The sequence below is a fragment of the Bos javanicus genome, chromosome 3 (assembly GCF_032452875.1).
Source record: "Bos javanicus breed banteng chromosome 3, ARS-OSU_banteng_1.0, whole genome shotgun sequence".
Classification (NCBI taxonomy): Eukaryota; Metazoa; Chordata; class Mammalia; order Artiodactyla; family Bovidae; genus Bos; species Bos javanicus.
In genome coordinates, this window is record NC_083870.1 from 97,844,366 (window position 1) to 97,859,417 (window position 15,052).

General features: G+C 47.8%; 1 protein-coding gene across 4 annotated transcripts in view; it reads left to right on the plus strand.

Annotated features, from left to right (window-relative positions):
- Positions 1-15,052, plus strand: part of LOC133244620 (BEN domain-containing protein 5) — a 1,484,041-nt gene that overhangs the window by 1,338,816 nt on the left and 130,173 nt on the right. For all 4 annotated transcript variants that reach the window (XM_061412038.1, XM_061412039.1, XM_061412040.1 and 1 more), the window contains one exon: positions 10,387-10,501. In XM_061412038.1, coding sequence (XP_061268022.1) covers positions 10,387-10,501 — 115 coding nt within the window. The remainder of the gene's footprint in view (positions 1-10,386; positions 10,502-15,052) is intronic.

Below are 15,052 nucleotides of genomic sequence, written 5' to 3' on the forward strand. Positions count from 1 at the left end.
AATTGTTCCTTGGAAGAAAAGCTATGAGAAACCTAGATAGCATATTAAAAAGCAGAGACATCAGTTTGCCAACAAAGGTCCGTATAGTCAAAGGTATGGTTTTTCCAGTAGTCATGTATGGATGTGAGAGTTAACCATAAAGAAAGCTGAGTGCCAAAGAATTGATGCTTTTGAACTGTGGTGTTGGAGAAGACTTTAGAGAGTCCCTTGGACTGAAAGGAGGTCAAACCCATCAATCCTAAAGGAAACCAACCCTGAATATTCATCAGAAGGACTGAAGCTGAAACTGAAGCTCCAATATTTTGGCCACCTGATACGAAAAGTCATGGGAAAAGACCCTGATGCTGGGAAAAGTTGAGGGCAGGAGAAGTGGGCAACAGAGGATAAGATGATTGGATGGCATCACCAACTCAATGGGCATGAATCTGAGCAAACTCGAGGAGATGATGAAGGCCAGGGAAGCTTGGCCAAGCACTGTTCTAAGCACTTTACATATTTTATGTTATTTTGTTGATTTAACCTAATATTTTGGATTTATTTGATTATATTAAGTTTTCTATGTCAGAGAAACTAATATTAGCTGTATTTTTACATATGAAAAAAACAGAATTTTGGGGAAGTTAAGTAATTTATCTCATTTTTGTCTCAAAATGACCATGAGGTCAAAAGGATATGATAAAACCAATGGAGGTGAGAGAGCATGCTGCTCTGGAAATAATGGCTATTTGCCATCAGACAGTCTTGGGGTAAAATACTGGCTCTGCCACTTCCTAGCAGTTCAGTTTCCTCAAGTGTAAATAATAATCATAATCATAATGGATTGGCCCAAAAGTTCATTTGGGTTTTTCATTATATCTCATGGAAAAAGTCAAATGAACATTTTGGGCAGCCCGATATACCAATACCTATCTGCAATGGCTGTTATGATGCTGGCATGAGATAAATGTAAACAGACACCCAGTCCTGTGCCTGGCATGCAGCAGACCCTCAACAGATGTCACCCGTTCCTCATGGGGATCTGAGAAGAGGAGGCAGGTAATCTGCCTGGTAAACTGTAAGGCACTCTGCAAACACATAGGGTCTTCTTTTCCCAGCTCAAGTTCTTACAGGGTTGTGGTCAGGCACCGCTGCCTCCCTCTTTGTTTCAGACAAGAAGCCTGCGCTTCAGAGGGAGGGAGTGATCACCCAAAGATAAGAAGCTCAGAGGCTTGGCTAGGGGTTCTGGATCCCCCAGTCAGCCACCTTAGCTGCCTCCTTGGCATCTCACTTCCAGCTTCCTTCTTCCCCTGTCCTTGCAATAACCTCTCCCAGGGCCATCCGGATTGTACCACCTCCTTTACTGGCAGCCATCTGTCCGTTACTAATCTTGGCAGCAGCCCCATTCCCCCAGCTGATCAGATGCAACTGTTTTGTCCTTGTTTGTGAAAAGACAGTAGCCTTATTATTGATACTTTATCCCTGGCAGCCCAAGCTCCCATACCTGCCCCCTCTGTGGGCAGCAGACAGAGGGCAGGGTCACCATCCCTTTCACAGATGAGGCCTGAAGCACAGAGAAGTCTGTAGTTCTCAGGTGCTCTCCCCCTTGACCCTGCCTTCCCCCAAGAGGAGTCTGAGTGGTGCTGAGTTTATCAATGGCCTCAAGCTGTATTGCAGCTTTTCAACCAGCTCTTTAGTCTTTGGCAGAGATTTTGAATGCCTTCCACTACCTTCTCAAGGTCACCTCCAAACTCCTCAGCATGACATTGACAATTCTCCATGACCTGGCTCTTGCCACATCTCACTATATGCCAGTCCCACCCACAACCTAATCCCTGGAAGAACTCTCTTCTTCCCACCACTGGGCTTCTGCATCTGCTGCTCCTCTGCCTAGGAAGTCTTGTGCCTACTCCTTGCCACCTGGCAAACACCCCCTCCTCTCCCAAGGTTCATTTCAAGTACCTTCTCTGGGTCAAAGGATGTTCAAACTGCTGCACAATTGCACTCATCTCACATGCTAGCTGCTCAAAATCCTCCAAGTCAGCCTTAAACAGTACATGAACCAAGAATTTCCAGATGTTCAAACTGGATTTAGAAAAGGCAAAGAAACCTGAGATCAAATTGCCAGCATCCGTTGGATCACAGAAAAAGCAAGAGAATTCCTGAAAAACATCTACTTCTGCTTTATTCACTACACCAAAGCCTTTAACTGTGTGGGATAATAACAAACTGTGGAAAATTCTTCAAGAGATGGGAATACCAGACCACCTTATCTGCCTCCTGAGAAATCTGTATGCAGGTCAAGAAGCAATAGTTAGAACCAGACATGGAATAACACACCGGTTCCAAATTGGGAAAGGAGTATGTCAAGGCTGTATATTATCACCCTGATTATTTAACTTCTATGCAGAGAACATCATGCAAAATGCTGGGCTGGATGAAGCATAAGCTGGAATCCATATTGCTGGGAGAAACATGAATAACCTTAGGTATGTAGATGTCACCACCTTTATGGCAGAAAGCAAAGAGGAACTAAAGAACCGTTTGATGAAAGTGAAGGAGAGTGAAAAAGCTGCCTTAAAGCTCAACATTCAAAACCCGAAGATCATAGCATCCAATCCCATCACTTCATGGTAAATAGATAGGGGAAAAGTGGAAACAGTGACAGATTTTATTTTCTTGGACTCCAAAATCACTGCAGCCATGAAATTAAAAAACACTTGCTCCTTGGAAGAAAAGCTATAACCAATCTAGATAGCATATTGAAAAGCAGAGACATTACTTTGCCAACAAAGGTCCATCTAGTCAAAGCTATGGTTTTTCCAATAGTCGTGTATGGATGTGAGAGTTGGACCATAAAGAAAGCTGAGTTCCAAAGAACTGATGCTTTTGAACTGTGGTGTTGGAGAAAAGACAACATGTGGTGTTGTCTCCTTTGGACAGCAAGGAGATCCAACCAGTCCATCCTAAAGGAAATCAGTCCTGAATATTCATTGGAAAGACTGATGCTGAAGCTGAAACTCCAGTCCTTTGGCTGTGTTCTGATGCAAAGAACTGACTCACTAGAAAAGACCCTGATGCTGGAAAGATTTAAGGCAGGAGAAGGGGAAGACAGAGGATGAGATGGTTAGATGGCATCACCGACTCAATGGACATGAGTTTGAACAAGCTCTGGGAGATGGTGAAGGACAGGGAATCCTGGCATGCTGAAGCCCATGGGGTCGCAAAGAGTCAGACACGACAGAGCGACCAAACTGAACTGGGCCCCCTGGCCCCGACCCTTCAGCCCCCTGCCTTGGCTCTGCATTGTGGGTTGCTCAGTGGTCATCTTTTTTGCCCCAATTTGTTACACGTTTGTTTTGCATTTTTTTGTTCTCCCTCTAAACCTGAGCTTTTTGAGGCCCAGGGCTGGATCTTAGAGTGCCATTTTCTGCATTTGTGAAATGGGTATTGTCTTATTCACCTCATGGGACTATTTGAGGAGCAAACTCTGTCTTGGCTTAGGATACTAAATCTGAGTTCAGAAGAGGAACCTCCAGTTCACACAGTCAGTAAAGTGCAGGAAGAGCTTTGAAGTTGGGTCTCCCAAGCCTTTACCCTCTCAGGGGTGGGAAGCACTAGAAGGCCAAGCTTCTCACCTGGAAGAACTCAGTGCTCAGACTGCCCCACAGCATCCAATATGCATGTGCAGGTGAGGCTGCACAGGCTCGGGGGCTGAGGTGGCACACCCAGGACCACACAGCTAATCCATGGTGGATGTGGCCGTGGGGCCTGTCTCCCAAGTCCTGGTCTTCCTCTGTCCCCATCTCTGTAACTTTCCCTTGAGATACACAGTTCATCCTTCCTGAGACAGCTGAACACAGGCAGCGTTCCCCCACTTCGCCAGTGAGGAACAGAGGCAGGGTCTTCCCCGAAGGTCTCCCAGCCCCCTGGGGACACCCTAGACTACAGCCACATGGGGCGCAGCTCAGGCTCTCTTCCCCAGACCCAGGTCTCAGCTGGACCCCTCCCCAACCTCCCTTGTTCTGGGGAGGGCGATAGAATCCAAGGCCTGAAAGGATGAGAACCTTTGGTTCTGTTAACTCTTTTTCCCTATTAACTGGCTCCGTGACCTTGAGCAGAGGACAGACATGTGAGGCCTGGTCATCCCCATCTGGCTGGGACCTCGGTTCTCGCAACCGAGCTGCTGCTGCACCTGCTGCTGGGAGCAGAGTGAAGTCCTGTTGTGGCAGAGCTCAACATGGGTGGCATTTAGGGGGGCAGGGCTGTGACTTTCTCAAGGCTCTGCTTGGTGGGGGGATGGCTGCTTCCCCAAACCCCCACTCTTGACCTCCAAGCAGCTGAACTGTCCTTCCTCTGAAGCTCCAATGTGAGAGGTCAAGGCCACCCCTGCATGGTCCTGTAGCAGCGTGTGTGTGAGCTGGATCTCTGGAGCCTCGCTGCCTGGATCTAAACCTCGGCCCTCCCACTCTGTATACGGTGACCTTGGGGATGTTCCACAACCTCTCCGGGTCTCAGTCCCTTTTTCCCTAAAGGGAAATAATAATAGGAATTCTGCCTCAGAGGGTTGTTGTGAAGATGAAATGAGTTAGTGTCCATAAAACATGTAAGATGGTGCTTGGTGTGCAGTCAGCGCTGAGTAAGTACTATTTATAGAGAGGGAGGCAGCATTGATGGGGCATCTTCCAGGTGCCCAGAGTGCTTCCTCTAATCCTCACTGGGAACCCAAACCCAGGTGCGTGACTCCTGTACCCCATGTGCTGCCTTCCTTCCTCGGCTCCTTCCCCAAAAGAGCTATTAGCTCACCCCTTCCATTTACCTGCTGGGAGACCCGGCTGCAAGTTAGAAGTTTGGCCCAGACTTGATCTCAGGTCCAGGGAGTGTTCTTGCCCTGAAGCTTCCTGGAGTTGGTGGGACATCGCTCACTGAAAAGTCCCATCTGCAGAGCACTTGTCCACTCCAGGCCCTTTGTAAATGAATCCTTAAGCCCACCTGTGTGAAAGGCTGCCATGGAGAGGTACACCTACGTCTGGAGGTGGCTGGGCAGTGGGCAGAGCTGAGGTTTCAGACTTGAGCCACCGGGACACTTGAGTCAGAGTCCCATCACTCTCATCCCCTCACTGGGACCCCCATCAAGTCCTTAACTCTCAGAGCCTGTTTCTCTGCCTATAAAATAGCAGCAACCTGGTCCTCCAGGGCCTGCTGTGAGGATTTATGGAGCCCCCCTCCAGCTGCCAAGGGGCCCACCAGGCCCTCCCTTGGAAGCTCACTCCTCAGGGGTGTCCTGTGGGCCAGGCAAAGGATGGTGAGAACACACATGTGTGCGCACACACACTCACAACCACCAGGACACCAAGACACACACTCATACAATACACACACACACACACACACACTCTCTCTCACACACACACACTCTCTCTCTCTCACACACACAACCACCAGGACCAAGCACAAGCTAAGACTGCCCACAGTGAAGTGGTGACCTTTGCCCCTTCCTCCCTCCTCTCTCTCATCATTTTCCTCCCTCCTCTATCCCGCACCTCTTCTTCATCTCCTCCTCCCCGCTCTCTCCCATACAGCCTCATATATGCAGGAAACTAGATCCAGGAAGGGGTTGTCATGGGGCCTTTTACTTTCCCAAGCTTGTCTTTTCGTCTGTGAAATGGGCAGAGTTGGAGAAGGGAGGGTTAGAACTTAGACTCTGTGAACATCAGGCTCTTCGGGGCCAGCCTTCCTGGGATTCCATAATCTGGGTCCTTGGGCTCAGCTACGGGCAGTCAGGGTAGAGCCTAGAGGACTCCTGTCACATGACCCACACTCAGCCCAGCAGAGACACCCCTCCACCGGACCCCAAATGTCCTGCTTCAAGCCTGGGCTCTTCCCACTGTGTAACCTTCCTCTTAGCAGAGAGAGCAGCAATACCTTACACAGAACTCTCTAGAGAAAAATCATGCAGGCATATATCCAAATAATTTGCAAATCCCATGCAAATAGACTCCTGGCTCGTCCCATGTCGGTTTCATGGTAATGGTACCACTTTGAAACCAGTAGAACTGGACTGAATCCCAGTCAGGCCCCTGGGAGACACTCAGCAAATAATGTCACCATCCCGACTTGGTTTCCCTGTCTGAAAAGTGGAATCAATCCAGCTACTGAACATAGTAGTAGTACCTGTCACTGGACCATCTCTCTTTGTGACTGCACCACACAGCTTGTGGGATCTTAATTCCCTGACCAGGGATTCAGCTCGTGCCCTCAGCAGTGAAAGCATGGATTCCTAGCCATTGGACAACCAGGAAGTTCCTGGGTCCATCTTTATTCATTCATTTCACACGTATCTATTGACCATTTGCCTTGCCCCAGTGCTGAGCTGGACGCTGACAAAATTCTGGCCAAGAGCTGGAGCTGTGTCCTTGCCCTTCTGGAGCTCACAGCCTGGACGGAAGATAGATTTGCACAGCAGATGCAAGCCTCAGTCCCCCACACTCAGAGGTACTGAAACTACAATTTTCCTTATATTTCTAAAACTGAACTCAGTTTCCATTTCGAGGCCCCATTCTGCCAGGGGCCAGAAACTTAATCTCTGTAATCTTGGTGTCACCTTTCCCCAAGGTTGTATGGTTTAAGCCAAGACTTCTGCTGCTCCTGGGGGTGGTAGACAAGTAGTCTTCTCATCAGTGTCATCATCTACCCACAATGCTTACCCTCCATCAGTGGCATCCTTGTGACTCTCTGGGTCTTGGTCAGTGCAGAGCCCCTGCAGGTCACCAGCATGCCAGACCCTGGTTCCTGACTGCAAGCCTCTTTATCTTTGCTGGCTCTCTGCTAGGTTCGTGCTCCTACTACTGCCTTTTCCACCTTCAGGACATCCATCCATTATTATTATTACTTCCCTCCAAACCGCATTCCAGGCTGCAGCCAGGGGAAACTATCTCCAAAGGCCAGATCTGACCCTGACTTTGGCAATGGCTCTCCTGAGCTGTTCATATTCTTCAGCAGGACCAGCAAGCCCCTATTTACCTCTCCTGCTTCTCTCTTAACATCTTCCCACCCCACACCTTCAGCTAAACCAAATAAGAGCAATTGAGTAAACAACACACTTCCTATGTGCTGGATACTTTGCTCACATTAACTAACTCAGATCCTTATAATACTAGTCTTCTTCTTAATTGATGAGGAAACTGAGAAACAGGGAGGTTAAGGCCACAGATTTAGTCCAGTTTGAATGTCTGTGCCTTTAGTCATGAAGCTATGCCACCTGGAACTGAAGAACTCTCTTAAGAAACAGGTTGTCTTCTGTCTCGCCTACTAATCTCTGTGTAAGACTTCCCCTGCCTGGAACACCATCTCCTGGCACCTCTTTCGTCTGGTTCACTCTACTCATTCTTTAAGTTTCCACAATCCCTTCTTGACTCCCAGGCTTGGTCAGGAGACCCCGGGGTTCCTAGGGCTCCTTGTGCTGTTCCCATGAGAGCCTTTGTTGGTAGGAGCTGCTGTCCCCCCATGCGCCCCTCTGAGCAGGAACCTATTATACATCTTGGAATGACAAGCTGCTCCTGGCATGGACCTGACCCTGTGAATGTTTATAGAATGAGTAATTATCAGCTCAACTAACACTCTACTTTGTCCAGGTCAAATGAATTCCTGGGGCTAATCTACCAATGGGCATTTATTGGGCATCTGCTGTGTGCCTGGCTCTGTACAGCAGGAGAAATAGCAATATTGAAACTTTAGTTGTGGTTTGTTTGATGCAGGTCATCATGGCCACATGAGGTCGGCACAGGGCAGTGAGGTCGGCCACCCAGCTTCCATTTCCAAACTCTGCCACTTTTCCTTCTCTTCCTCCACCCTGTCTAGCCCCCAGTCCTGCTTTCTTCCACCTTCCTGATGAAGGATCTGCAAACTTGTTTACTGAAGGGGCAGAGACTGATCTTCGGGGGGTGGATTATGTCTCCCAGAAGGAGGAAGTGTAGTCTCCTCATTTGACAGATGAGGATTCTGGTACTTTGAGGGAAAGGAATGAAGTAGGTGGAATCATAACCTGTCACTGTGGGATGCATCCTTGGGAATTACTCTGTTCTTTCATCTGAGTTTAAAGATGAGCCAAAACTAGAACCCAGGTTCTCTGACTCCTGGTTTGTTGGTTTCTCCAGCTCAGTATCCTTGTTCCCAGATCCCACAGTCAGTCAGCTTCACAGACCACAACACCTAGTTCTAGGCTGCATTCTGATTTTTATTACCCCCACTGCGTTCCAACCTTTGATCTAAGTGACTTTATGAGAGCACATTCCAATGCTCAGGTGCTGGGACCAGCAGTCAAAATGCAGGAGTTCTAAGTCAGTCCCACAGAATTCTTCCAGATCATTACCTCTGTATCAGGATGAGGAAACTGGTCAAAGAAAACTAACAACCAGTGAGGAGTCCATGCAGACCTCCAAGTCTGCACACTCTTTGCTACCTTGGTCCATTCCATACTTGTGGCCCATACTGGGGGATGGCATTTCCTCTCCACTCTTGCTCTGGCATTTCTCCTCATTTTCCTCTTCACTTACCAACCCCTCCCCACACCAAATAAAAGTGAAAGATCTCCTCCCAATTTCCTTCTCAATGGGAAAGATTCCTGTTGAACTGAGTCTGACCTCTAGCCAAGAGATGAGTCTAAAACTCCTGCTTTCCTTGCCCCACGCTCACTCTGGGTGGCTGCAGCCTCCGGTCTGGCTTTGTTTCCTCTCATCCTCTTATTAGCTGCCTAATCGGCAGCACAATTAATCTGCTCATCTGTGAAGGAGGATGGCTCACAGTGAACTGCTCCATTTCCAGAAGCCATTCTCTGAGGCAGCATGGCCAGGCCCTGAGCACTGTCTGGCTCCTTGATGGAGGGCTGCCCCGGGAGCTGGGGTCAATTAGTGGACAGATTAAGCAATTATTAGCCCCTAACAAGGGTGCTTGGCATCATTACCCTGCCTATTTACTGGCAAACCACAGCTTTCCTATGAAAACCAACAAATAAATTAGGGCATCTGGTCTACCGCCGCGTCAGCCATGCAGTAAATGATGTCCAACTGGCTCTCGGCTGCCAATGGATTCTCAGCCCAAGATATCCCTCCCCGGTCACAGCAGCTCTGGAACGTGCCACAGAGTGACTTATCATTCCAATAGCTAAGTGCCCGCCACTGGGCACATGGATTGTTCTTAGTTACCCCGCTGCTTCCTCCTGTCTGGCTGTCAAAACCTACATATCTGTCAGGGCCCAGCTCAAAGCTTCTTTCTCCTTGATACATTTTCTGCTCTCTCCAGCAGGGGAAGAGCTCTCTCAGTTCTCCTTCTGTGCTTTTGGAAGGGTTGTGTGCTCTCCTGTCAGTTTCCAGCATGGCAGGTGTCTCATGGAATGCCAGAGTTCCATTTTGTCTATTTTTTTCAGGTCTCCGAGGAATAAGTAGAAACATAGAGAGGGTCGGGGCAAAGATCAGTTCTTGTTTCCTTACCTCCTCCCCTATAGATGTGTGCAGGCCATGGCCAGGACATCAACAAAGGTGGTGACAGGGTCAGGTTTGGGCTTCAGGACAATCCCTGTGGCTGTAGTGATAAGGGCACCTTCTAGAGGTTTTTGCTGTCACCTAGGCCAGCTCTGGTTGCTCTCATCCAGGCTAGATGTGATGGTGGCCTAGAACAGAAGAGAGGCAGGGGGATGGAGATGAGGGGCAGATTTGCTAGTTTCAGAGAAGAGACTCGGGGACTGCCTGCCTATAGGAAAAGAGTCATGGAGGAGACAGTCCTAAATCTGGTGACCAGGAGGCAAGGTGGGGTTTGTCCTAGTGAGAAGCCGAGAAGGCAGCCAGCCCTGGAGTCTGGAAACAGAGGACCCTTTAAGTGGGGAAAGGAGTAGAGTTGGGGGTATTGACAAAACCTCCCTGTCTTTTTGTGACTTCTCTCTGTTTCCCGGTGTACTCATCAGCCTCATGAGGACTGAGACCTCTCAAGGTCCTTGGCCCCACAATCATCCAAACTAATGTCAGCCTTTAGCTAGTAGTGGACCCATTAGGGAGCAACTCTGCCTTTATTGTTCAGAGTTATCCTGCCTCTCCCCTATCTCTGTCTGTCAAGACTCCAAGGCATAGCTCACATGCTGTCTTTTCCTGGAGGCCCTTCCTGTGCTCTTGAGCAGGACATGCTGTCCTCCAGGCCTTGAACTTCAATATTACATCTTGAGCTGTCTCCTGGAAACAGAGATATTATTTGTAAAATTCACTGGGCAATACCTAATTCATAGCCATGTACCCGCAGTGGCTAACAACATAGGCCCCCACATCACCTATTGATCTCTCACTGTTTTTCCCAGCTGAGGAAAGGTGCTCCCTCCTTCCTGAAATATGTTGACACTAACCCAGATGCTTCTTTTTTTCCCAGGGATCATTGACTTCCTCATAAGCCAACACCCTATTGCTCGTGTCCTACGGGAACACCTGGTCTTCAAGATTGCACCCATGCTCAACCCTGATGGTGTCTACCTGGGCAATTACAGGTAAGGGATGGGGGAGAATGCTTGGATGGTGGTATGAAAGCAAGAAGAAAAAGGGGCTATGTTTTTGAGGAGCAATTTGCAGACTACCCATGAGTTCATCAGAAGTTTCACCCCAGCTCCTGAGGATGTGATGAGCTGGTCTTGGCTAGTTCATGCACAGTCCTGTGAGGTCACTTGCTGGAGTTTCCTGGGCAGTTTGCTGGATAAGAAACCAGGAGACCTAGTATCAGTTTTGGTGCCTACTTCTTATGTAACCTTGGGGAATTCACTTTCCCTCTCTGATGCATTGCAGTTTCTCTTGCATAATTAAGGTAATAATTACTTACCTGGCAGGGCACTTGTGAGCATCAGTGCTCACAAAGAAACAGTGGTGATGAATGTGCTTTTGAGCATATGGTGGTGATGACAGTTACCATTTTGCTTCTGGATTTCTTCTTGGCGATTATTAATGAAGGAGAGCAGCAGCCTGCATCATGTGGGCAGCATTTCTCTTTGGTGTGAGCATACTGGCTTGCCCCACACTCACTCATGCACTTTACATCTTGAGCTCTTTCTCCTGGCTTAGCCCCATAATTTACAGCTGAAAATTCCACTGCCCAGGGAACCATCTGCTGAGAGAACATTGAATCCTCTGAGATAGAGTGTGTTATTAGCCTTATTTCACCTTTGAGGCAACAGACTGGGCCAAAGTCACACAACCAGTAAATCATTGACTAACTTCACTGCCCAAATTATACAGCTTGAGAGCTGATTGGTCCTAGAATTCCCAAGGTAACATTCAAGCACCCCAGCTTTGATGTAAGACTCTGTGTGACCTGTTGCCTCACCCCCCACCCTCTAGTCTTAGAATCATTGCTCTGGCCACTCTAAGGAAGGCCTGGTTCCTTACACAGGTCCAGCTGGGGCCTGATACCTCACCTTCATAAAGGCCCTCTGTCCAGGGCTTCCTAGTCTCGTCCTCATGTCACTTTGTGTGATTTTGTGCTCGTTGCTCAGTGGTATCCGACTCTTTGTGACCCCATGGACAGTAGCCCACCAGGCTTCTCTGTTCATGGAATTCTCCAGGCAAGACTACTGGAGTGGATAGCCATTCCCTTCTCCAAGAGATCTTCCCAACTCAGGGATCAAACTCAGGTCTCCTGCACTGCGGGCAGATTCTTTACTCTCTAAACTACCAGGGAAGACCCCTCATCTCACTAATCCTTCCTTGCAACTCAGTTTGTATATCTTCTTCTGAAAAACATCCCCCAACCCCCCAAAAAGAATTGGCCATTCCCTTCTCTGAGCTCCCACAGGCCTGCCTATTGAATGTCTTACCCCATTGCAAGGACCCCAAGGTCCTAAAACCACCAGAGGGGAAACACTGAGCCTTAATGGTCCTTGTGTTCCCCAGTGCCTATCATCAAGGGTCAGCATGTAGTAGATACTCAAAAAGAATTTGGTGGATACAAAAAAAAAAAAAGAGAGAGATGACTTTCCTGATGAAGGCACTGAGGTTCAGAGATCAAATGGGACTTGCCCAAGGTCAGTGGCAGAGCTCAGACCAGAACCCACATTTCCTGACATCCCATCAGGTCCTTTTGAAACAGAGCTGGTTTAATGCTTTCCCAGAGTGTGGCAGGCAGTTGGGTCCACAGAGGCTTCCTAGTACCCCTGGGTATGAGTTAGACAGAACCCACGGGAGGCATGATGCCTTAATTAAAGACAGTTTTGCTTCCTCTTAATTGGCTCAAGTCATGGTTCATTAGCACTGGCAGGTTTTATGGCTGCTGCAGGCCTGGGAGCAGTGCCTTTCCACCTTTCCTGGACAGAATGCAATGTTGGCGATAATGGTGGTGGAAAGACCATTTGATTGATGTTAACATTTCTGGTTAATTACAAGAGCAGCCATGGTCAGAGAGAAGTCAGTACTGTCCATTCCACATACTTATTTATGTCATCATATGCTGTCCAGGGATAACCAGTTCGAAAGAGGTCTTTGACCTTGGCCAAAATGCCTCCTCTTTCTGGGCTTCAGATAGCCATTGGGGGTGGTGCTGGGGTGGTAACTGCTTCCTATATGTCCCCAAGCTGTCCAAGTTTTGTGATTTGGGCCTTTCAGGATAAAAGAATTCCACCCCTCAGAAATGGTTCTGTACTGAAGTTTAAAATCTCAGCCTTCTCCCAATGAGAGTATGTGATTCTCATTACAAGAGTTGAAGAAAATCTATAACCACAGGCATTAATCCTCTTGCTAAAACAGCTCTGAGTAGCAACAAAAAGCCTATCGATCATGAAAATTCACCATTAAATATTTGGGGGATGTGAAAAATAATAATCAAGCCTACAAATGGAGAGTTTCAAGGTACCTTAGAGGTTCTGTAGGCCAGCCCCTCACAGAGCTACCCTACAGGCCACAGCACAGTGTCCCATGGTTTGGTGGGACTTGCCCAGGCATTATAGGGGGAGAATGGATTTAGAGTTCAAGTAAATTTGGGAAACATACAGTTAGGCAAAGTTAAAAACTCTCTTCTACACTAAGATTTTTCCATTTTGAATATGCTAGGAAACAGGAATCCCAAGAGGGGAATATAGTGTTCAGTGTTTCCCAAAGAAATCCCTTTCCCCACCACCCCTCACCTGCTCCACCACCACCCTGTCCCCAGGGGGGTTTGGGATTATTAAACACCTGGAGAATGCCAGTCCAAGAATTCTGCTTGCTCATCCCCCAGTGCCATGTCAGGCGCTCACACACTTGTCTCATTTAATGCTAGCAGCAACTCTGTGAAGAAGGATCTTTGTGAGGCTTTCTATGCTTACAAATAATAAAAATCTACTCCATGCCCTCCAGGTGCCTCTTCTGCCCCCACCCCTCCTCCTCTTTTTCCTTCTCTTTTTCTTCTCCTATGCTAAAGAACCATGTAATTGAATCTAGAAAGAGGAGTCCAATTTCCCAGCTTTGACCATGCAAAGCTGTCTGATTCTTTGTGATGCCATGGAGTATACAATCCATGGAATTCTCTAGGCCAGAATACTGGAGTGGGTAGCCGTTCCCTTCTCCAGGGCATCTTCCCAACCCAGAGATTGAACCAGGCTCTGCTATATTGCAGGTATATTCTTTACCAGTTGAGCTACCAAGAAAGCCCTATTTTAATAATACAAGTACCAATACCATGGTATTTATAGTAAAATAGACAAGGTGCACTCTAGCATTTAATGGCTGATGATGACACCTGTCCCATGATAGATGATGTACTTTATGTAAAAGAGCAGCAGTGTTTACTTACTAGACTCCTATGTGTTCTCCCAGACTCTGGATTATGGGAGGAGCAGAGAGAACCAGAGTTATAGCAGCCACCGTACACTCTCTGGCAGCCCTCTATAATAGGAGCTGGTGTAACAGGAGATAACAACCGTATTATGGCATCTAATAAAAACACAGGCCAACTATACTATCTGTCTCACTTTTGTTGTTTAGCTCCTAAGTTGTGTCTGACTCTCTTGAAATCCCATGGACTATAGCCCACAAGGCTCCTCTGTCTGTGGGATTTCCCAGGCAAGAATACTGGAGTGGTTTGCCATTTCCTTCTCCAGAGGATCTTCCTGACCCAGAGATCGAACCCCTGTCTCCTGCATTGACAGGTGGATTCTTTACCACTGAGTCACCAGGGAAGCCCTGTCTTTGCTGTATCTATCTCACTTACTACACTCCAATAAAACTGGCCATTTTCTTCAGTTTAGGTCTGAGATTTAATGCCACTTCACAGAAAGGCCAGGCTTCCCTAGTGGCTCAGAAGATAAAGAACCTGCCTGCAATGCGGCAGATATGAGTTCAATCCCTGGGTCAAAAAGATCCCCTGGAGAAGGGAATGGCAGCCCACTCCAATATTCTTGCCTAGAGAATTCCATGGACAGAGGAGCCTGGCAGGCTATAGTCCATGGGGTCAGAAAGAGTCAGACATGACTGAGCGACTAATACACGCACACACACACACACACACACACACACACACACAGAAAGGCCTGCCTAGATTCTCCAATATAAATTAGGTTTCCCATTACCCTCTTTCAAGAGCACTCTGAACTATCCTTTCAGAGCCCTTGCCCCAGTTTGTAATCATGTGCTTGTCTATTGAATGACTGTCTCCACCTCTAGACTGTAAGCTCCCTGAAATCAGGACTTTATCCCCAAAGCCTGGCACAGTTCCCAGGACAGAACCAGCCTTTGATATATAATTATCCAAATGAGTCAATAAACTCCAGAGCAGTGCTTAGTAACTAGGAAGTGGCACAGGGGCTTCCTTAATGCCTCAGACACTTAAAAATCTGCCTGCAGTGCAGGAGATATGGATTTGATCTCTGGGTTGGGAAGATCCCCTGGAGAAGGAAATGGCTACCCACTCCAGTATTCTTGCCTGGAGCTGTGTTCAGGTAGAGCAATCATCACCAGATGCCCTCAGCTCCCAACCCTTTATTTTCAGCAACTCAGCCTCCTAACCCTGGTTGTTTTGACCTTATGCTGTTGTGACATAAATACTATAATGAGCTGCTCTAATGATTTAGGGAACTTTG